The 21,915-nt window shown below is 38.4% G+C and overlaps 2 protein-coding genes across 3 annotated transcripts; one reads left to right on the top strand and one right to left on the bottom strand.

The window, feature by feature from the left end:
- Nucleotides 1-11,181: 11,181 nt before the first annotated feature.
- On the bottom strand, nucleotides 11,182-16,314 carry LOC109483446 (peroxisomal membrane protein PMP34-like). Of its 2 annotated transcripts, none has more exons than XM_019786479.1 (9): nucleotides 16,082-16,314; nucleotides 15,694-15,754; nucleotides 15,342-15,408; nucleotides 15,067-15,215; nucleotides 14,615-14,740; nucleotides 14,304-14,449; nucleotides 13,732-13,830; nucleotides 13,385-13,470; nucleotides 11,182-12,584 (listed from the first exon to the last, which is right to left on the bottom strand). In XM_019786479.1, exons 1-9 carry the CDS (start codon nucleotides 16,163-16,165, stop codon nucleotides 12,425-12,427), a joined length of 978 nt encoding a protein of 325 aa, XP_019642038.1. In that variant the 5' UTR covers nucleotides 16,166-16,314; the 3' UTR covers nucleotides 11,182-12,424. The 2 variants fall into 2 exon arrangements, with proteins under 2 accessions (XP_019642038.1, XP_019642037.1); XM_019786478.1 differs by having other exon boundaries at nucleotides 13,732-13,851; nucleotides 16,082-16,313.
- Nucleotides 16,315-16,730: 416 nt separating this feature from the next.
- On the top strand, nucleotides 16,731-19,257 carry LOC109483449 (uncharacterized protein C16orf52 homolog A-like). The gene is made up of 3 exons (XM_019786485.1): nucleotides 16,731-16,983; nucleotides 17,482-17,694; nucleotides 18,186-19,257. Exons 1-3 carry the CDS (start codon nucleotides 16,878-16,880, stop codon nucleotides 18,371-18,373), a joined length of 507 nt encoding a protein of 168 aa, XP_019642044.1. The 5' UTR covers nucleotides 16,731-16,877; the 3' UTR covers nucleotides 18,374-19,257.
- Nucleotides 19,258-21,915: the final 2,658 nt, after the last annotated feature.

Here is a 21,915-nt window from a genome sequence, read left to right as displayed (position 1 = left end):
TTGCCACGGTTATTTTTCTTGGTTCCTCGCTTTCGTGACCAAATATTTTCAGCGTCATGATTAAATGATAACTCACAAAGAACATATTTCAATCTCTATATCAGGGCCAGAACAAATTAGATGTTTTTGTGACTTCTGTTGATGGGTACGATTATCATCGAAGATCTGTAACGTATGGTGATAATTGTGTGTTCGTTATTATGGAAATTTCAGCGTCCCTTATGTCATATATGCATACAGGAGGTAAGGCTATATCCCGCCGTATCGGTGGCACACATGTGTTTTTCATTCCAGTCCAATTCGCCTTCTTATAAACGTACTTTTGTAAATACATCTGTAGGCTTCCGCTGGAACGTACGTACGTTTAAGATCCCCTTAATAGAGTCAAGCGAACGACAAATGTTTTGAAAAGCCACGTATCTATGTTCTATATGTAACGTCGTTGTCATTTCAAGCACATCAGACCAGGTAGAGTTATTGTAGGTTGTAATATTTGCCTGTAGTTGTCAAAGTGATCTGAAACCTCAGTGCCTAAACGTAACTGGGGAGCTTGAGTCGGGAACATCTCATTGTAAAAACAAAAACAAAATAAGTTGTTTGGAATTTCACTCATGAGACGGTAAATTTTGGTGCATCAGATACAAAAAATACATGAAGAAGATAAAATACAAAAAGTCGCTACGTGCCTTAAAGATCAGAGATCACACCATAAGTTAAAGGGAAAATCAGCAAAATTCTGTTGGTTATTATTTGAGCACAAACCGCAGTTACTTCGGATGAATATGTAAGGACGGATAGAGAGAAAAGGGGATATGATTACTTGAATATCAACGTATTTCTGTCAAATATCTATCAATCACAGAGGAAGTGGGACTGATATCTAGTACCCTTTTTGATCACTTGAAGCATAAAGAAGCCACATTACATGTATACCCGGAAAATGTCCATATTATAGCTGTATTAAGAGAGGCTGATAGCTTTACAATTATTTTGCCCCCATTTTAAATGTTTCAAAGGGTCCCTGAAGTAAGTTTGTGAATTTGTATTGTCCCAATCACTTAGGAAGAGCATCAAGCATTTGATGAATACTGTACATTTGGTTACATCGCAAGTGTGGAATAAGCGAGATAGAATGTGCAGCATACGAATATCCAGAAATAGTACAGATGTACGTATTCTTGCGTTTGCAAAGTTCGATGTCAGAAAATGTCTGTTCTTACTGTAAATGAGGTAATTTTATGCCTGTTGCATCTGTTGTATCATCCTGTTTGTACAGTAAAACAAGAAATGTTCGTGACGACCAGAAAGATGTGTTATCCGTAATAAGTATGATGTTTACTGTAAAAAAAAGAAAAGATTTCACAAGTGCTTTCATCTTCAAGTAAAATCGTACGTACTTCTCAAAACCGATTTTTCTGGCAGTCCTTTTCAACTTTGTACATATAAGGATGTTTTAATACTTAGTTACATAGTTTCTTAATTTGTAGTAGATGCTCTGGGCTATTTGTGACGTAATTGTTGTTTCTGGACACAAATTCCCATTTCCCCTATATGCATGCCTTTTTTATAGCAAGCGATTTGTGTTCACCTATGAACAATTTTAAAACATACACAATAGTAATGACAACTTTTTCCATGCCATGGCGTATGCTACAGATGTTGTTTTATTCTCTTCAATAATGCTTAGGCCATGTTGATTCTATCATATGAATATTCGTCCGTTTCCAAAAACAGTTTTGACTATACAGTAAATCATACAAAGCAGCAGCAAAATGAGCAAAGGATATGCCGTAAATTGCACAAAAAGAACATTGGAAACGATACTTATGTCGTATAAAGCCAACATCAACTCCAAAGAAAAAGAAAAAAATGTGAACAAAGTTGAAGAGTATCATTCGTCGTATTGTGTGTTTATTCATTCGTTCAACCTTCATGACCACATAGATTTCATAATGAAGACAATTTTTTGACAAATTTCTTATATTCGTACGCTCGCATCAGGTTTGATGTTCCCAGAGGATGTCATCCATATAATCAAATCAACATGGCCAACTGAAAAAAAAGACACAAATTTCTACGCCAAAAATCGACGTCTTGTCTCACCAAAACTTCACCGATCCTAGGGCCCATATCCCCAGGATTGATGCATGTAGTTTAGTTTAAATCACGTTACCCTTACACCTCATACGGCAGGGGATATATATGAGGCGATCTAAATACAGACAGGAGTATCTATTGAAGAAGAAAAACTAAGATTAATACATAAATCAGCCTTCTGCCTACTACTTTTATCTGCAGCAAACGAGAATCCAATTGAGAAAGATTTTCTCATTGGTGACTTGTTATGATACAAAACCCTACCAACAGTTTCTTCATCAACCCCTGAGGATATAAGCTGGGTAAAGGGTAGGTCAAGATGTCAGACAGTACATTTTATGATGTCGTTAGATCGAACCATCACTTACCGTGGCGTTTGGCACAAACTAATGTTGCCATTTTCCTTTATGGCCGGCGGCCTGGACAGACTGGTCGTGAAAAACTACCTATTTCAGTAGAATGGGGAGATTTTATAGAGTCTAACTCAATCAATAGTTCAGAATGGCTTCAAGTTAGTTTTTTTTCCTTTTGAAATGGGGAAGGTTACTGACTAAACTACTGTAAGATCTCGAAGTTAAATCAACCCGTTGACGGCGGCTGTTCACTGTAAGAATCCTTTCTGGCGGTTGCCTGCGGGCGGAAAAATCGCCTCAACAATCTTTATTGTAACCAAGAATAAGTATAACTGCATGTATATTTTTTGAGCATACTTTTATAATAAATTTTAAACTGAACACAACAGTATTAGATTATGCTATACTAGGAATTAACATGCTGAAAATTCGTTACCAAGGTACTGTTTTTGCCGCAAAAGTTTGGACCAAGTTTGAATACAGCAGGCTTCCATGTTGGCCATTTCTCAAAAGGAGTTCAGTGCATACACCAATTGCCGTTTGCATGATCTTGAGTTCACCGGGGAGACCTATAGCTACTTCTCCCAAAATGTCACTGCTTGGATGAAGAATGAATTTGCCATTATTCGGTGATCTACATGCAGTGACACGTGGGGCACAGGTTATTTGGAGTAGGCGTAGTAATAAGTGTCGCATGTAAAGAACGATATATTTCTTTAGAAAAGGGGCAGCGGTCATGAAATTAAAAACAATTCTCAACTTTTTTCTGCAAGGGATCTACTAAGTAAAAACATAATATTCGGGCTTCCGAGTAGAATGGTAAAAAAAAGAACCGCTATGCCTTTTCCTTTTGTGGCTAAATTGGTAAGATTATTCTAACCCTAAACTTAGATAGTATAGATCCAAGCCCAAAATTCTATTGCTTTTTTTGAGACCGCATTATTTGCAGTAACGCCTAGCTTCAGTGCCGAGTGAAAAAATCGCACCTAGAGCTCCAGTATCCAGTGAATCAGTCATAATTGCCCTGATGAACATGACAGACGGTCTTCGAAACGTCATGCCCTTGCTAAACAAGTGGTTGTGAAGATGCAAAAAGTACCTACCACAATGTAGCCACTACCATGTATCTATTTCTTTAATTGAAAAAAAAAAACACGTGTGACCTTTGTGCTATCTTAGTCACAAAGAAAGCAATGGACCAATCAACGGCCATTAGAGCATAACCTCCACTACGAAGGTAATAAATCCTCCAGTCATTCCACCCCACCCAAGTCGGAGGCGCGTGCCCTTTTAGATATTGCAGTTTCCAATGACTAATCTTACATCAATATATTTAGAAGAGCCGATGGCCCCATTCTGACCTCACGGTCAAATCTAATCTCGTTGGATTTTTTCCACCTAAACAGCCTCGTCGCCGCCGGCTTAAACCTTCATCATCCTCCTTAGGCTGAGAAACCTCCTCAAGACGGGGCAAGGAGGTGACGAAGTGTTTATTGATCCTTTAAAGGTACCAAATGCAGATTTTAGTGCTTAAAGAACAGAGTTTTTTTCAAACTCAATATTCTAGTGACTTATCTTCATATATATTAGTAAGTTGAAACAATTCAACAGTATGTATATCGACAGTTAAGGTATAGCCTTTTGAGACTGACTGACAGTAGTAGTGCATTTCACACAACATACACACATAGACACATAACATCAACAAGGGGACACACAGAGAAAAAATAATTCACAGATCCATGGTAAGAAACGTAAAGCGGTGTGACATGTAAAAAGTACAACAAGCTGTACACCATCATCATCATCGTCGTGCCAGAAACATAATTTACGGTGGTACGTGACAAAACAAATATGGTTGACATTTCTTGACGTCACAGGTTCATGTGTACGTCTCGTTCCCATGTACCCTACTGTCCTCTTACACAACTCTGAGACCTAAAAATAGCTGCAGGTCAGTTTTCCCGTCCAGCGGACTCACACGGAGCCCCTCCCTCAGTTAACCCGGCCCGCTATCAATCAGGGATCAATCGATCTCCACAGTAACTATCCCGGCTTTTAATTTTCCACCCCGAGAGCAGAGCCTGGTCTGCTTGGCTGATCTCAGTCCACCAACATTCATCTCATCTGATTGCCCTGTTTCCCCCCCAATCAGAAACCTGTGGGTCGGCTGTCCTCGGAGGAGTTTGTGCGATGTAATGGTTTTTAGCGGTCGGTGTGTTCAGTTTCCCGCTCAGCCTTCACCCCTTTCTGTTTACTTGATAATGGGTGCTTTTAGACCTCATTCACAATTATATGCAAACTCCAGTGTCAGTAATTTTAGCTTCAAGTTGACTTTGTTTAATCAACCACCATCATGATTTGTTGCCTATGTTATTTTATTTTTATAGTATTATTTGTTATTAACCATTTCCGCTTGTTGACGAGTGCTAATTTTTCTCGTTAGGCTTTTGTTTAGTCGACCTTTTATTATTTGTTATAATTTTAAAAAAAATGTTAGTTATTTTATGCCTGGGATGTCCCCCATGAATTCTTTTAAAAAACGCCAGAAGACAATAGGTAGATCTGTTCTGGTAGAATAAACAAACAATAAACAATCACCCTTACACCAAAAAAAAGGTAGTCGCCCGATTTTCGTTATCCGACCTAACAACGCGCTAACACACTGGAGAGTCGCCGTTGAGACGATCTATATTTGATAAGGGAGCGGGAAGGAGAGGACGTTAAGTTAATTTGTGTGAAAGCGTCACAAGTTTGTGTGCCGACCTTCGTGATACGACCAGCGTTCCGTGAAGGGCAACGTTCCAGAGGCATTTGGAGATTCATTTCAAGACGTTGGAATTGATGGATAGAGATTTTAAAACAATGCTGTTTAGGTGATTGTCCAACCTTGGTGATCTTTCCTTTTTTCGCAAACTGTGGCATGTGCAGAAAAACGGCTGACTATTGTTTTCACAACAACACAAACAAGAAGCCATAGGCGACAATTCTCCGTGAAGTATTATATATTGCAACAAAAAGAAGTAGCCATTGGCGACAATTCTCTGTGAAGTGTGATAAATCGAACAAAGAAAAATTGTTTAAACGCGCGTCGGCTCAGTCATCTTAAGACGCAACAACCAATCAGAGATGCGAGATGCCTACACGTGACGCGGGAAGGGCGCGCGATGCCCGAAATATTTTTGCGTCAATATTCAGCGCCGTGATTCAAGAGATTAATACCCGGAAACAATTTTTTTCTTGTTTTGAACGCATTAACATGCATTTACGCTAATCTAGTATGATTCAGGGTTACTTTTTTTTTAACCTGCCATGGCCAGATTATCTAAAGATGTGTGTATTGTGTGTACAATCTATAGAAAGAGAAATGTACATCAGGTCCGATCATCCGATTTTCACGTTTCGGTTTTTTGGACTCGGTTCATGAACGTATTTTGGTTTGGCTCCTGGAATGTGCAAAAAAATGACTCCCGGGACTGTCTACAGGGAACACTCGCACATTCGCGGTGTATCAGGACAGCGCGACTGGTCGTCATTAGCGCAGTAACAGTTGCATAAACGGACGAAACCATTTCAAAGAAATGGGGATGTTTCGAAAATAAGCATTTACTCCAATATCAAAACAGCTACGGTAAAAATAAAAAGACGTGCATCATCCCGGACATAATGCAACACCACATGCGAAATTACACAGAAATGCGACGTACGGAAGAATGCGTTTTGGCTGCGAACATCTTCCAAAAAACTTGGCATCTCTTAACCATGGGCAAAAACATCTGGAACCACTTATAAAAACCACCCCGTATCTGCATGAACTTTTTTGAACCCCACTGCTATTCCAAACAACGCGTTTTTCTGGACCATTCCAATTCGCCTCGTAATTGTAGGGGTGCGTCTGCGATATTACATTGACCGCGAAAGCAGCAACGGCAAAAATACACATTCGTGCATCAACACGGGCATGCCCGCAGACGGCGTATAAAATTGCGTGCCGATTACACAAAGAGAACCCAGTGTTTTGACTGCGAACATGAAAAATCAGCCGATTACAACACTCCGTCCGGAGGTCCTGACCTCCTTCACGGAGTAATAATGACTGTCTACACTGTACGTCCTCTATTTATTACCACTCATTACCTCCTGGTAAGGAGATATCCTTCCGCGGCAAGGTTCTGTTTCTGTTCGTGTGTTCGCAGCTGTAACTCACGGAGGGCTGGACGATCTTTTAGGTTCCTGGTACATGTATATGATTGGCTATTGGGGTCCAAATAATGCGGATTGTTTTATTTTCATTGTATTTGACTATGTTTTAGACTGTTGAAATAAAAGAATCGGATAGATGTATAGTAATGCATAGACTTTATGTTCAGGACTAATATATTTTGGCCACGTATATCTATTGTTATGAAACACATTGTCCTGTTGCAATTTTACTGATGCCAGACAAGTATAGTCGTGTTTGAGTTTGGGCAGAATTTTTAGCAAGACTGAGACAGTTGCGGCACCTAGCGATTTTAGTCTGTAGTACATGTCATCGCTTTATAACTACTTTCGGTCTTTTTGTAGACTGTGTGTGGACAAATTAATTTTGCCACTTTGTAGCAGTATCGTGTGGCTATATGTATCTTGTATGTTTCGGAAGGTGATGGTTATAATATATAACATTTTGTGAATCTACAATTGAAAACTATAGTTTTTTTCATCTTCATCCCATTGTTAACATGGGGTGCCCTAACGTCGCACGATTTTTTACTGATCTTATTTTGCAAAGGTACGGCTTATTTGTTTCTACTGATTTTGCTTAAATCTGGAATGATACTTAGGTGATAGGTATCCCATATCTAATCAAGGATCTAATGGATGCCACTTGCGACATCTAGCGATTGCTATCTAAAGTGCATGTCATCGCTTTAATTTTGGCCGTTTTGTAGTGCGCACGATTCATTTTGTAGCAGTTCTGTAAATTTACTTTGCCATATGGTGTAAGTAACATATATCCTATGTCTCCAGCGTTGAACAATTTTGAATTACATACCTCTAACACACGAGTTTTTTGTAAATCTACATTTGAAAGATACAATAAACGTTTTCTAAAAATCTGTCATTTTGTGTGCACCATCTTATGTGATCCTGTCAAAATCTGACAACATGAAAATCATATTTTTAACATGTGTGTCTGCGTTATACCGTTCCAGGGAGATAATTATTAGCCTAATAAGTAGGACGATTACATTAAGCCAGGCTATAACTGTCAAAGATGTCATTTCCTGATCAAGGAAACCACAGATGCACGTGGGCCGCCAATCTTCTATCTCATGCTGTTCGCAACAGTCAATCCAAATTGCAGGATATAATATGATAAAATATGATTATGGAACATCTTCTGGGCATCACGAATCAACGCCTTTTCATTTATGACTATAGATAGCACTTGTAGAGGTACTCGTATGGAGATGACAGAAACCATTAAACAAACGCCCACCTTTTGCTTAGAGAGTTTACATCCTGCCGATAACGTTTGTCTGAAGAAGCAGAGAAACCAGCTCCACCGGTCAAAATTAACCACATCTTTTTGACCGTCTGATGCCTCAAGAGGAGACATCACACAATATGGTCAGTTCAATGAGTTGTTCCATTGTCTTCTGTGGTACTTAACTAAACAAGACTACTTACCTCACCTATAACCCACGGTGCAGTTGGACTAAATGCTCAACAGTATCAGGAACAACAGTGGTAAGTACGTCCAGTATTCCATAAACGGACAACGTCTACAATTGTCTTTAGGTACAAGAAACTGTCATATACGTTGAATTTTATATACCTGTCGTAAAACATCATTATTTTCATTGATACCTCCTTCAGGGTTGTTTCTTATTGTTGTTTCCAATATGGTGGCTTTTCTTCAACTACTGCGGGTATTGGAACGTAAAAACGGTTCGGCACTATCTCTAGGAGGTTTACAATTTGAAAACCATCAAAGTTTAGGGAGAGTACTGTTTTATCATATTGTCGAATATCCATGAATACCACTTGCAGTGTCCAGGGATATTACCATCTAAAATAGCTGACATGTACTTTAGATCTAAAGTATACATAACTATTTCCTGCCTACGCATGTATTCATCTTCTGTCATTGTATATATTTCATGTATTTTCATAGTATTATAACTGTTTGAAATGTTTACGGCCTTGTCTATTTTCATGCAATTTGGCCTATGGCTGCGAGGTGCAATATACCAAACATTGTACTATTTTACTTGTATCTGTGAATAAACCATCGATTATATGTATGAATACCACTTGCAACGTACAGGAATATTACCATCTACTAGCATCTAATATTGCATGACATTTAAAAAAAATTAAATTTAAAAAAAAATCTGTGTCCTTTTTTCTTTAACAAACGCGCCTCGATCGATGATTTCATTTCTACGGGCCATCAAAAGAAACCAAAAATAAACAGTCAATGTCCTCTCTTAAAAGCCATCGCTCTCTTTCATACATCGCTATGGTAACTCCTACGTACGACAGAGCTCTACACGATGTCTAGTATGATAATATTGACCTCTTCTTCTACACAGCAACAGATACAAGCTCCAACTGCTTAGTAATTGACTTCCTTCTGGTAACGTTCGTTCCAGCACTGTGGAAACTACAGCTCTACTTGTCTCATGCCTCGCCGAGAGACACCACTAAGACAGTAACTTCAATGGGTTACTATTCCAATGCCTTCTTTGGAACAAAACAAAAAAAGATTGTATCCGACTCTTAAGTTAAAGAGGCCTGTAGTGTTGTAAATACGGCGAAAACATGGAGTTCGGCATTGGTAGCGCTGTCATCTGTTGGCTGGCTGGCATCATCATCATCGACAACAATGTCGCCGTGCTCCGGGGTCTGTTCAGAACACGACTACTTCAGACCAAGTTCTACGTGTGTGTGGCGAACATGGCAACGGCAGACCTCCTGGCTGGGATAGGGCTTCTGTATTACACAACTGCGCTGGTAAAGTTGAGCACACATCACAGCTTGATTAACAGTTTGTCGCTGTTGGCGTTCAGCCAAGCGATGTCGGCATCCAGTCTAACTCTGATGTCAATTAACAGCTATCTAGCTGCAAATCATCCTGTATACTACATCACCCATTATGAGGAAGCGGAATGGTACACGGGTACAGCAATACTTTTTCTGTGGCTCTTTCTGTCCGTGCTGTATTTCTTGCCTACTATGGGCTGGAACTGTTTGGATATGCCCGTGTCAAATTGTTACGGCTATTTCCTCAGAGCAAACGTTGGTCTTTGGTTGGCCTTGTTCCTATTCTTGGCCGCTATTACCATCTTCACAAACATCAAAACGTTTTGGGCCCTCAGAGAGCAAGAAGAGACGAGAGATGAGCAAAATGAGAGACAACCAGGATCCCAGGGAAGAGCAGACACGGCAAGGACAGTCATGGTCCATGCAGTAGTGGCGATTGTCTGCTGGCTCATACCTCGCCTTGCTGGTATCTTAATCTGCCATAGTCTTGACAAAGAGGAGTGCTTGTTTCAGATGATCTGGCGCGGTAAAGTCGTTCTACTGTTCACAATGAACTCTGCAATCAACCCGATTGTAAGCATCATCCGTATACCAGAGCTCAGAAATGAAATGTCGATCAACCCCTGGGTACTTGCCTACATGATACAGAGATTCCGGGGAAACTAAGAACAAAAACAAGTCAGTTGGAGAAACAGGCTAAACTAACAAGAGACGCAGTGTAACCGGCTAACTAACAGAACAGAGATGAAGAAATGCATCAGAACAACAGTGGTAAGTACACCTCTCTTTCATTGATTAAGAGTTAACGTCTAGAATTGTCGCTGGGTACCAGACGTTTGTTGCATCCTCTATATATATACAATTGTCATGTAATAGAGTTGTTTTATTTATCAATTTGTTTTATTTTATTTATTCTTTAATTCAGGTACCTTGCCACTATGCATACATACAAGAACACATTAATAAAAGAGAGTGAAACACGGCAACAGGCACAGATTTAAGACTGACATGTAACGAAAACTACGTAGAAGCGAGTTCGCAAGTCAGTAAGAATAAAAACCTCTAACCTGGCCTTGGATGGCTGGGTCATCAGAAAGGTCAGGGGTGATAAAATATCCAAGATAATTGGCGGAATATATCTTCTACACACTTGTTTAAGATGGTTGCTTCAAATATAGGAGCAGTTTAATATATCATGTTTTTAAGTTTAAAAATAGTTTTGCCGTGTATACTTTCAAAACCAGGAGAGTTTGTGAATAATATTGTTCAATGTAAAAGTCAAGATAGTTTTCTTTTATTCAAACATCAATTAATAAAAGGTGGTATTATATTGTTAAACTTGAATTATTGCTGTATCATTTAGGTTGCAATGTAAAGAAAATACCATAGTTTTCTTCAGCACTGAAACCGGGAACACAACATTGATTTTCCAAGGCCACACGGCAGCGAAACCTGTCTCTCATGCAATGTGAATTCGAAGTGCTTTATTCAAAGGGCTCTGCCATCCATCAACAACAGCTGGGTCGTGGGTAGCAGGCACACGGGTTTTCAGTTTGAAAACAAATTAAATGCGTTTCTTTATTTGGACTTGTTGCCAACGAGCAACTGCCGACGAAAGGAAAGTCAAGCAAGGACGCTGACAATAAGAGCTCTTTTGCTTAGCTGTACCAATCCTCAAGAAAAAAAATACTTGTCAACATTTCGTATTATCATTTATTTGAACACATTTAATTTGAAATTGGTTTATTCATTCAGTCCAACCAGTTTGAAGCCAGTAAATATAGCTAAGATTGCATAGTCATGATGTTTTTTGGGGGGATTCAAAACTATATCATACAACATGATTATATACTACTAAAAAAATTAATCAAACACACTCTAAATATCTACTATTTATTAGTAAGTTTCCTATCCTAAACCTTTTATAATTTTTAGAACTTCAAATGTTAAGAATATCATACCCTAGTGTGCAAGAGGACAATTGTGTATGAGACAGGTTAACCCTACATAAATGTTTTGGTACACTGGCACACCCACCGTAAAAATTAGGTACACAATTTTTGGTGCATATTAGTGCATAATACACACCCAGTATTTCAAACCCTAACAGTAAAACAGTTCTTGTATCTATGAATGCACAAAAAATATACAAAAGTATACACAATGGACTGTTTGTAAAAAAAAATTGATAAACTACACTAAGTAAAATGAATTTATTCATGAATGTTAAAAAAAAGAAAGAAATTGAAAAAAAAACATTTGCATGCCCTGATTGTCATATACATGCATTAACCCACCAACAAGTAAAGAAATAGAATTCTAAGAGGAGAGAAAGAAGCCACATATATCAGGTCACTTAGACTGTCCCTCAACTAAGACGGGGGCCGTTACCAACTAAAGACACCTTTGATCTGTTGCTGATGTCGTCTTTCTTCCCAGGTCATGTGGGCTTAGGCTTCTGGTAATTTTAATGAATAACCATTTTAATTTGTGTATGGATACTGCATTCATTGTAAATTTTCATAATGTGCTTTATCATAGATTAACTTTCATTTGAGTTAACGAAATAATATGGCCATAGTCCCCAGTGGCAATCCTTTGCATGCTGGGAAAAATTTGAGAACTCTGGGTAATCCAGGGGGCAAGCCAAATTATTGCCTTGGTAACCAGACAAGCTGCCTGCATGTACAATGTACATTCAGGAGGTGTGGATGACTGTATGCCTCAAGTTTTGAACTAAGAAGCCACATGTGAGGAATTGACAGTCCACCTAAACTCCGAAGAACTACAAAGACATTGTACCCTCTGTTTTACCTATTATTCCAGTTTCAGCAACAATTGGTCTACATTGACTGCACTGAATGACACAAGGTCAGACTTTTGTTTCAGTCTTATCCAACAGTTACTGAAAACAAGGAACGGGATCTTCATTTCTTTCTTTACTACCTCCTCCTTATTGCCTCTAAAACTGTCTCCGGCCTCATGATGCTAAAGACAAAAGCTGCTATCTTCTCGTAGATCAGAAACATGAGTGCTGCAGTGAGAACTGTCTGGAGGAGTTTGGCCTCCAGCCCTTTGTATAAGCCTTTCAGTCCCTGTTTCCTGTAAAACACATCACACAAAAAATGAGGGCCAAACAGATCCACTCCTGAGGTGTTGCCAAAAAAAAGACAATATCATATTATTAAAAGTAACATTTTCTAATTATTTGGCTTTGCATGTATACAGGCCCTATGCTACCCTATTTATTGTGAAAACAAATCAGCTATTGAAAATGAAAACAAATTTTTCACAGTACGACAGCCAGTCTATGAAGTAAATTGCAGAATTGTATGCAGAAACATACTCCTAAAACATAAATCAACTTTAAATCAGTTTAGCAAATTCCACAACCTCAGACTAGAGAATAAACCTACCCAACAAATATCTTTGTCTCTCTGTTACTGTAAACTCACTATGTCCAGAACAAAGTCCACAATTTCTTCATACAATAGAAAAGTGAATGCTGTGGTCAGGACTGTCTGTGTGAGCTTGGCTTCCAAACCTTTGTACAGGGCAAGAAACCCCTGGTCTCTGTACACATACACATACATGTACAGAGGGATGCAGGCAGCAAGACAAACAAACAAACAAACAGAGGAGGACAATACAAAGCGAGGCAGGATACGTATGATGAAAACAAATTAGAACAGAAGAAAGAGGGAGAGGGAGAAAGGGGCAAGAAATAGAATTTTTGGTGAACAAAGTGGTAAGGAGTAAAGACAAACAAATCATGAAATGAAAAAATAAGCGAGCTGTAACGAAGCCGCATTGCACAAGCATAGCTAATAGAAAAAGCATGATATCATGCTTCACCTCTGACGAGGATGACTAAACAGAAACAAACAGAACTGTGAACTGACCTGAGCAGTTGTTGAATCATGACCACCACACTACGGAAGGTTTCACTGGTCTGTCGGCCCTCCTCAGCCTTCTTGTTCCTCCCAGACTGGTGGAAAACACAGGCACAAGCACATATATATGATAGTGAATAATTTCGTCAGGTTTATAAATCACTCAATAAAGAGTCTTTGGAACCCGTAGTCAGAAGTGCCCTGAGGAAGGTGACACACGGTCATCGAAACATCAGCTTGTAATATTCAACTTGTATGTAAGGGCTTAAAAAGGTGGTCGCTTGGGCAGGTTTGAGTTTTGAGAGTTTTGAATTTGGACAACCTCAAGCAAAATTGAAAAAAATGATGTGCATTACCCTGAGCTTGCTCTGGATGAGTTGCAGAGGGTAGGTGGAAACCGTAGCGATTCCCTTGGCAAGGGCTCCGACCAGGAAGAACTGCCAGGCGTTCAGTTCCTGAGGAGAAACAGCAGAGTGCTATACATGCACGTCCGGGAGGGGGAGGGGGGCAGGTGATTAGTGATGGAGTTCCATTGTTGTTGTTTATTGCAAATGACAATCATTCACAGATCACTCACAGAGGATGCAACAGGATACAAATCATTGAACAGGGCTTGAAATACTTTGTTCTACATACATTTGTACATACATTAAAAATTACCTGCAGACAAACTTTAAATTTTAATTTTATTTTCAGCCCCTCAAACTCAGGAATCAGCTGTAAACTTTGCAGCGATGTTACCTGTTTGGTAAACCTGGTGAGAGACCATTTGAGTAAACCAAATTACCTGTTTGGTAACCCTGGTGAGAGACCGTTTGAGTAAACCAAATTACCTGTTGGGTAACCCTGGTGAGAGACCGTTTGAGTAAACCAAATTACCTGTTGGGTAACCCTGGTGAGAGACCGTTTTTTGAGTAAACCAAATTACCTGATGGGTAACCCTGGTAAGAGACCGTTTGAAGCCCTCGTAGAACATGAACTGTATGGCGGGGTTGAAGACCAGGATGAGGGAGGGCAGGGTTCCACTCCACAGGGCAGACACACCCTCGTCTCGCACGATACGCCGGAACGCGTCTGCGTAACGATACAGGCAAAATTATTGTTGCTACTGTTCTCTTTTCATTACCAATACCTGGCCAGGCTGTTTGCATGAACAAGAAGTTAACAACTCAAATGAAGAATACACACAAATACTGATACAGACAGTGTGACTGATACAGCATCATCCCTCAAACTTACCCATAATGCCCTTGTAGTGCGGGGGTTTGTTCTCCCGCTGTTCTTCTCCGGTGAACTTTGCCCCCTGCAGCTTCAGCCGGGTGTTCACTACCCACATGGGTGTGGTCAGCAAGACATTCACCACACCTGGAACATGCATCAACATGGTCACTATGACAACCATGTGGTCACCATGACAACTAGGTGGTCACCATGACAATGGTGTGGTCGCCATGACAATTAAGTGGTCACCATGACAACCATATGATCACCATGACAACCATGCTCTCACCATGACAATGATGTGGTCCAAAAAACTGCAACAGTATCCTTACTTTTCTAGAGTTACATTGTACTTATCTAGAGAAACAACTTTCTTCATAATAACATCTCTGACATTGAATAAAAATACTCTTTTCTTCATATAACCATCCTATGTTTTGTTGATCGTCTGTCAAAAGGCTCCTACATACCAGCCATGAAAGCCAGACACAGGTCCTTGAGAGGTCCGCTTGGCTGGTGGTTCATGATTGTCTTCAGCCCGTTGTATGTGTAGAAATAAACAAAGTTTGAGCAGCAGAGACTGGAAACTACAGGGAACCATCCTCGGTATAACGCCTTCCTGGAATAGATATGGGAAATGGACCTTTAGACATAACTTATTACTGTCTTGGCATTATTCTATATGTGTAAATAGTGATGTAAATACATTGTAAGTAGAAAACAGCCCATCTCATGTCATACTTACACGCCTTCCTCTTTTGAAATTTCAGAGATGACTTCGTGAGTGTACTTTGCCTTCCTCTTGTCATCAACTGCAAAATAGGTAATACAGTCAATCTATCAATAAAATTAATACTACACAAAGTACATTGTCAATGTTTATTGACAGGCACCTTCTGTCAATATTTTAAAAAGCCTACAAGTATATTGCAAAATACACTAGATAGTAGGCTTTTGGTGAGTCAATTTTCTTGCCTTTGCGAACAGTTTAATTTTCATTAGGTTTTAGAACTTTTGTTTCCTTTTATTTTCAACACAAACAGCATACAATTGCAAATATCATCAACAGGGATAAAGTTAAACCATTGTTCACCCACCTTGTAACCTGAGTCTTGCTGTGTCCAGAGGAAAGAACACTGACATAGCAGTCACACTGCCCTGTATGAAGACGACAAACATTGAGTATAATCAAGGAGGTACAAAAATCACATGCTTATATATAATTTTGCACAAAGACTTTACTTCTTTCTCGCCCCTCCCCCTCCCCTAAAACAACAGATATGCACTAAAACTATTAAAAAGATACGCAGTTATAACGTTAACGGTAGTCTCTTCTAACCGTTACCTACCAACTGCTGAAAATAGTTCACAAAATTGTCGAATAGTGAGACTATCATTACAAGGAATTAGCTATCCATAAGTTATAATGTTGGTAATCCTGCATATAGAGACCACCAAAATTTGGTTATGTTTCTTGTGTTTTACCGTCGCTCCCGCCACTGCATGGATCAAGTTGTCGTAGCTGAACAGTCCTATAGGGGAGGGAATTCCGTCCTCTACATCTTCCATCGTACAGACTGCCTAAATCTCGGACCCTGGACTTAACAAAAACTGCGACAAAACGTCAACATTAGCTGCACAAAAACACTTCAATCTGTAGCTACACACATGCGGGCTTTTACCGGCAATTCACGTAACTGACCTTTCAACTTTATAAGGGAAAGTCTCATACTACTTTAGGGGGTGGTTGAGGTGACCAATTTTCACTCAAAGTACCGACAAAATATAAAATATTTCATTCAAAACAGAACTTGTTATCATTTTTGGTTTTATTTTAAATTAACGTATTTTTTTAAGCTCAATATCGGCGTTTCTTTTAGCTCGAGATTGATTACTTAACGTTAATGGTTTATCCCCAAGTGGCGCGACGCTTGGCTCAGATCAGATTTGAGGGAGGGGGTGAATGAAAAAAAATATTATTTTCTACCTTTTTACCGACACGAGAGCCCGTTATACAAGCTCAATACACGACATTATTCTTTAGCTTAGGATTAATAAAAAAATTCATTGAAGTAGAAATATTACACTGTATTAAAAAAATTATTTACCTAATTTTTTTTTCATAGTGGTATGGCCCCAGCATAGTTTCCAAGATGGCGACATGAGAAGTTAAAAAATCGAAATTTTGCCGTCTTTTCCTCGTTTTCTCCGTTTTTAAACGAGATCTACGCCTGGCAAAGGTGCCATACGATAGACAAGACGTTGAAGACCATTTAATAGGATGGATAAACTGACCCTCATATCGGGTTTTCTGTTTTTCGCCGCCGATGTTTTCGCCATCGCAAGTCTGGCAAATCCCGAGTGGATTGTCACTGACGAAGACGCAGGTTTGTCTTCTTTATAATCTATAGCCTGGGTACCAGACTGCTGTAAGGGCCAGTACACAGGGTAGCCTCGCAGTTACAACCTGAGGAATGTGTTTATGGTGACATGTTAGCCCTGGAGCCGAGGAGCTAGCCTGCATACTGGCCCTGGCAACAGTCTGACATCCAAATATAAAATTTTTCTACATGGCGATTTTCTTACCCATAAAAATTAAATTATGCGGTGTGGTAAACATGGAATCTTCAAGATATAAGCGTAAGAAAACTTGGTGTTTTGATGCACATTCATTAAGATAAACGCTATGTTTATGTGTGCTGGCAAATTCGCATGGTTTGGCATAAATAATGATTTCTGGTGGTTAACCTAAGTTTTACATGAATCATAATTACGTATTTTGGAAGGTATGCGAGAGTTACAAGTATTTATTGTAAAATCTAATGGGACTTTTATCTTGTAGGGTCAATGTCTATAAATTGTTTGTATCATGTGCTTGTATGTAGGCTCTGTGAACCTCGGTCTCATCAGCCAATGCCAGACCATCTACAAGCGTGAGAGAATATGCATGGCGCCGACCCTGCCTGCGGAGTGGCTCACGTCGCTCCTGTTCATCGTGGTCGGCATCATCTGTCTCACCGTCACCTGCATTCTGCTGTTCGCCTCACACTGGCACCGCAGCGTGCTGAAATACGCCAGATGGATCGCCTTCCTCGGAAGTAAGTACATGTACTGGTTGTAACAACAGTTATTACTGTAAGGGACTAATGATTTTATCACCTTCGTCAATAGCATTTGCATCTGTCTGTCTGTGTGTGTGTCACACTATGTGTCTGTCAACACGATAACTCGATAAAGGCTTGGATGGATTGCCTATATATTGTTACTAGTAATAATTTTTTTTATGTAATACCTCAATATGGGTGTTCTGGCCCGTGTGATAACTAGCAACCTGTGTGACAACCTATTTTTGAAAATTCAGAATCAGATACTAGTACTGAGTTTGCATGTTGTTACAGTCTTTTTTAGGGAAGCAGTTTTCTCAATTTCTGGCACATTTTGCATTGAAATTTTTGTTTTCTGAGGTAATTAGGACATTAATAAAATAAAACATGGTGTATTATTCATCACCCCCAGGTTCAGCCCTTCCGCAAGTTTCCGAAAATTATATTCTATACACATCTAACATCTGTTCTCTTGCGCCCCCTAGTGGTCCTGTTCTGCCTAGCAGCCCTGATCTTTCCCATCGGCTTCTACGTTGATGAGATAGGAGGACAGCCCTACAAGCTGCCCAACAACACACAAGTGGGGTCGTCCTACGTGCTGTTCGTGCTGTCTATCTTCTTCACCGTCATCTCAGAGCTTTTCGCGGGGAAGGTTTGCCTCCCTGTGTTTTAACTGTTGGATGGAACAACCCAATGGAAAACTTTTGAAGAATACCGTAATTCCTCATTTGTAACTTTTGTGTTTGCAGTTTTTGCGGTCACTTCTGTACCACAAATTTTTCTTTACCGTTAACAAATGCTGATATAGTTAACCGACTTTCCTTTTTCTGCGCCTGCCAGCATTGTCAACATACTAGTATACTGGTAGTTCTGTAAACACCTCCATTTTCTCAGACCACATACATAAGTAAAGTCAATTACATGTACAGTAAGTGCTTTGGCAGTTGTGTATAGTAGAAAACAGTATTTTGAGTCCATATGTACCAGCAGTCAGTGACATACTAGTATAGCAAAGCAAAATATTGGTTGGAAACCACTTACTGTACAACCATAATCATATGCCAGTTGAAAGTAGCGAACAAAAACCTTGGTTTGAGAGTGAATGCCAATTTGATTTGAACACCACAAATGATAGTATGCTATCATAACAAAAGATCTCAAATGAAAGCCAATTGTTTGACACTGTGACAGTTTGGTTCATGTCAGAATATTGTGAGGAAATGGTTTTAAGGAAAAATGGTGATGGTAAGTGTTGATGCAAGAATGATTAAAAAAACATTGCAATGTATGTACATAAACATGATACATCCAATGACATGTGTTGCTTCTCTTTTGATGTTGTCACAGGTTGAAGTTCTCAAGGTATATGTAGTAGATGACATGTGCATTCATAGTAGGTACAAAACAGCAGGTTTATGTGTATAGAAATATTGACCACTCTAGTAAGATGAAACTAGTCCCTATTGTATAATTTATCTCTACATGTTTCCTATTAGAAATGACTGTACTTCATCTACATGTGTTTTTGTTGTTTCATGTAAAGGAAAGAAGTATACAGTACTCCACAACAAAATGTAGTTTATGACTATGAGTGACAGACTTTTCACTTATGTAAAATGTCCCGTGAAGCCTTTTGTAGACTGAAGAGTTAAGTATTACTTGTATTAGTTGGGTTTAAAACTTTCAAAGATTTGAAGGCAGTGTAATTACTATGGAAAGGACTAGTCATCATCTGTATATTTTACAGCTCCAATGTTTATTAAAAAACAATCATGTATAGATGAATATGTAACAAATTGAGGCTTTTTTTGCTCTGTAAATAGAACCCATTGTAAATAAAACATCTTAGACTCTAAGTTAGAGCATTAGTTTGCTGTGTGTTTTAATCTTTATAATCATATGTTATGTACTAAAACTGATATAAGTCTATAGTGCACTGTAGACCAGAGCACAATCACATTCAAGATTTCAAACCTGTCACCAAGAAATTGATGGTTTACAAAATAGAAGGTCTTTTGTACACTTGTGAAACTGTGTCATTGCTTTTTTTTTTTTCTAAACTATATTTCTTTCCAACTCATATTTTGCTTTGTGTATACTTCATCAAAGGAAAATGATTTTAAAAAACTTTTAAAAACAATTTGTTTCGGATTATGAAAATAAACTAGTTTATACCTCACCTATAAAAATGACTAATTACATACAATGTACATAAACACACATACACACACAGGTACAAAGTTTAGGCATCATTTAGTGTGCATCAACTTGTAGTTCCTACCTGTATATTATTCAATGGAATGCAAAAGACTGACATAAGCAAAAGAAAATCCATTATTGCAGTGCAATCTTTATTCATAGCATTTCAATGCTATATAACATTCTTATATCAAATACATGTACAGCATTTTGTAAATACCCTGAAGTCATAATCTACTAGTATCATAATTTTACCCCTATATCATAAGTCATTGACATGGCATAAACATCATCATGATAATGGCAATGATCATAACATTATGAGTTTAAGTCTATTGATTATTAAGTCTTTTCTTTTAAGTAGTCTAGGGCAATACATGTGAGTGACTTGGCTGTCATAATGTCACTACGTGTATCCATATGTGCACACAACAGTTTGTGCAATATGCATCCAGCACACTTTTATTAGTCCTGCACAGCCCTTGATATCTTACCTACATGTAACAAATTTGGCTGCAATAGCAAGAAATTGACAGCAACAGTACACTCAAAAAACGTGTTCAGCAATAGAATGTAGTTTTTTTAAACCATTAAAGAACTTTGCTTAGCATCCTTTTTATACTATGTCTATGACATGTTTTATAACTACTGGAAGGCAGTTATACACTATACCTGAATGCAAGTACATGTAAGTACAGGTCCAAAACTTGCACAAACTTTGCAAATTACTGTTAGTCTCTTATAAGATCAATTGTAGCTGCAGTGCCCAGTAGTTCCTGTAGATTGAGTGCCTGATACCAGTACAAATTTGTTAAAAGGTTATCTTAGCATGGCAAAGTTTAAAATGTGTGTGCCACATTAGCAGAACAATCTGAGCATTGAAAGTGGCCCTGAGAAGACAGCTTGAAAATTCTCTCAGACTAGCATTACATGCACATGTATACAAACACTGCACATATGTCAAATGCACCTTAAACAGTTTTTATATCATGTGATTGTAGCTGTTACAATGCCAGAATAATGTTTTTTGTTTCTTTACTACTATACAGCATTAGGCAAAGATGCTCAATTTGTCCATTTTTTCCATTCAAATGTAATACTAGTAGGTACATGAAACCTACCATAGTAATTTTCCAGCGTAACAGCTTTCCTACTATAGTTCATATGATTCTTTAGTCTTTTGATGTAGAAAGATATATTTGATGATAATTATTTGCATTTTTCATAAATTTCTCTGACTAATCCTTTCTTGAAATGGGGTTGGTAGTTTAGTATGTTTTCTATATTGATACATGTATAAAGGTCTAACTATATCTCTAAACTCTTACATGTATTCATGCTCCAATGTATATTCTAAGAGTACTGTACATACACTACAAACAGTATTTAGCATTAATAGGAGATGTAAATTTAAAGTGTGTTGTATATGATGATTATATACATAGCTTTACTATCATGTCTCAAAAAGTAGCACTAGTATAATTTTTGAAGTAACAAAAAACAAAATATACTGTTGCCATCAACCTTTTTAACAATCTGGTGATATATTGTGCTGGATTAAAAAAAAGGTATTCCAATTACCAAAAGACATCAAATTTCTGTCATGCATACATACACAATGCCTTACATTATATAATTGTATATTTGATTGCAACAATCTGACAATTATCAAAAGATTTTCACATTCATAATGTGCATCACTATATTTCATATTTGCTGTTTTAAAAAGACTGAAAGACATATTGGTGCAAATTGGCAGAGAATATCATGCTCAAGTTTGAAAAAATCCTGTCAAAAAGATTAATATATTTTGTACCAAAGCATACTGTAGCATTAGTAGGATTATACCTCAGGCTTTGTTTATAACTATATCAAAATTATCTAAGGACTATAAACCCTAATTCTAATTGTTAAAAAAACAATTATACAGCCAGAGGTGGCAGCTGTAGTCAAAGCTGTGAAAGAAAGACAGGAATGTTGATCAATATTCATTGATTGTGGTATTTAGGATACATG

Source organism: Branchiostoma belcheri, unplaced genomic scaffold (genome assembly GCF_001625305.1).
Source record: "Branchiostoma belcheri isolate BF01 breed outbred unplaced genomic scaffold, Haploidv18h27 scaffold64, whole genome shotgun sequence".
NCBI classification, from domain to species: Eukaryota; Metazoa; Chordata; class Leptocardii; order Amphioxiformes; family Branchiostomatidae; genus Branchiostoma; species Branchiostoma belcheri.
This window is presented reverse-complemented; position numbering and strand designations above follow the sequence as displayed.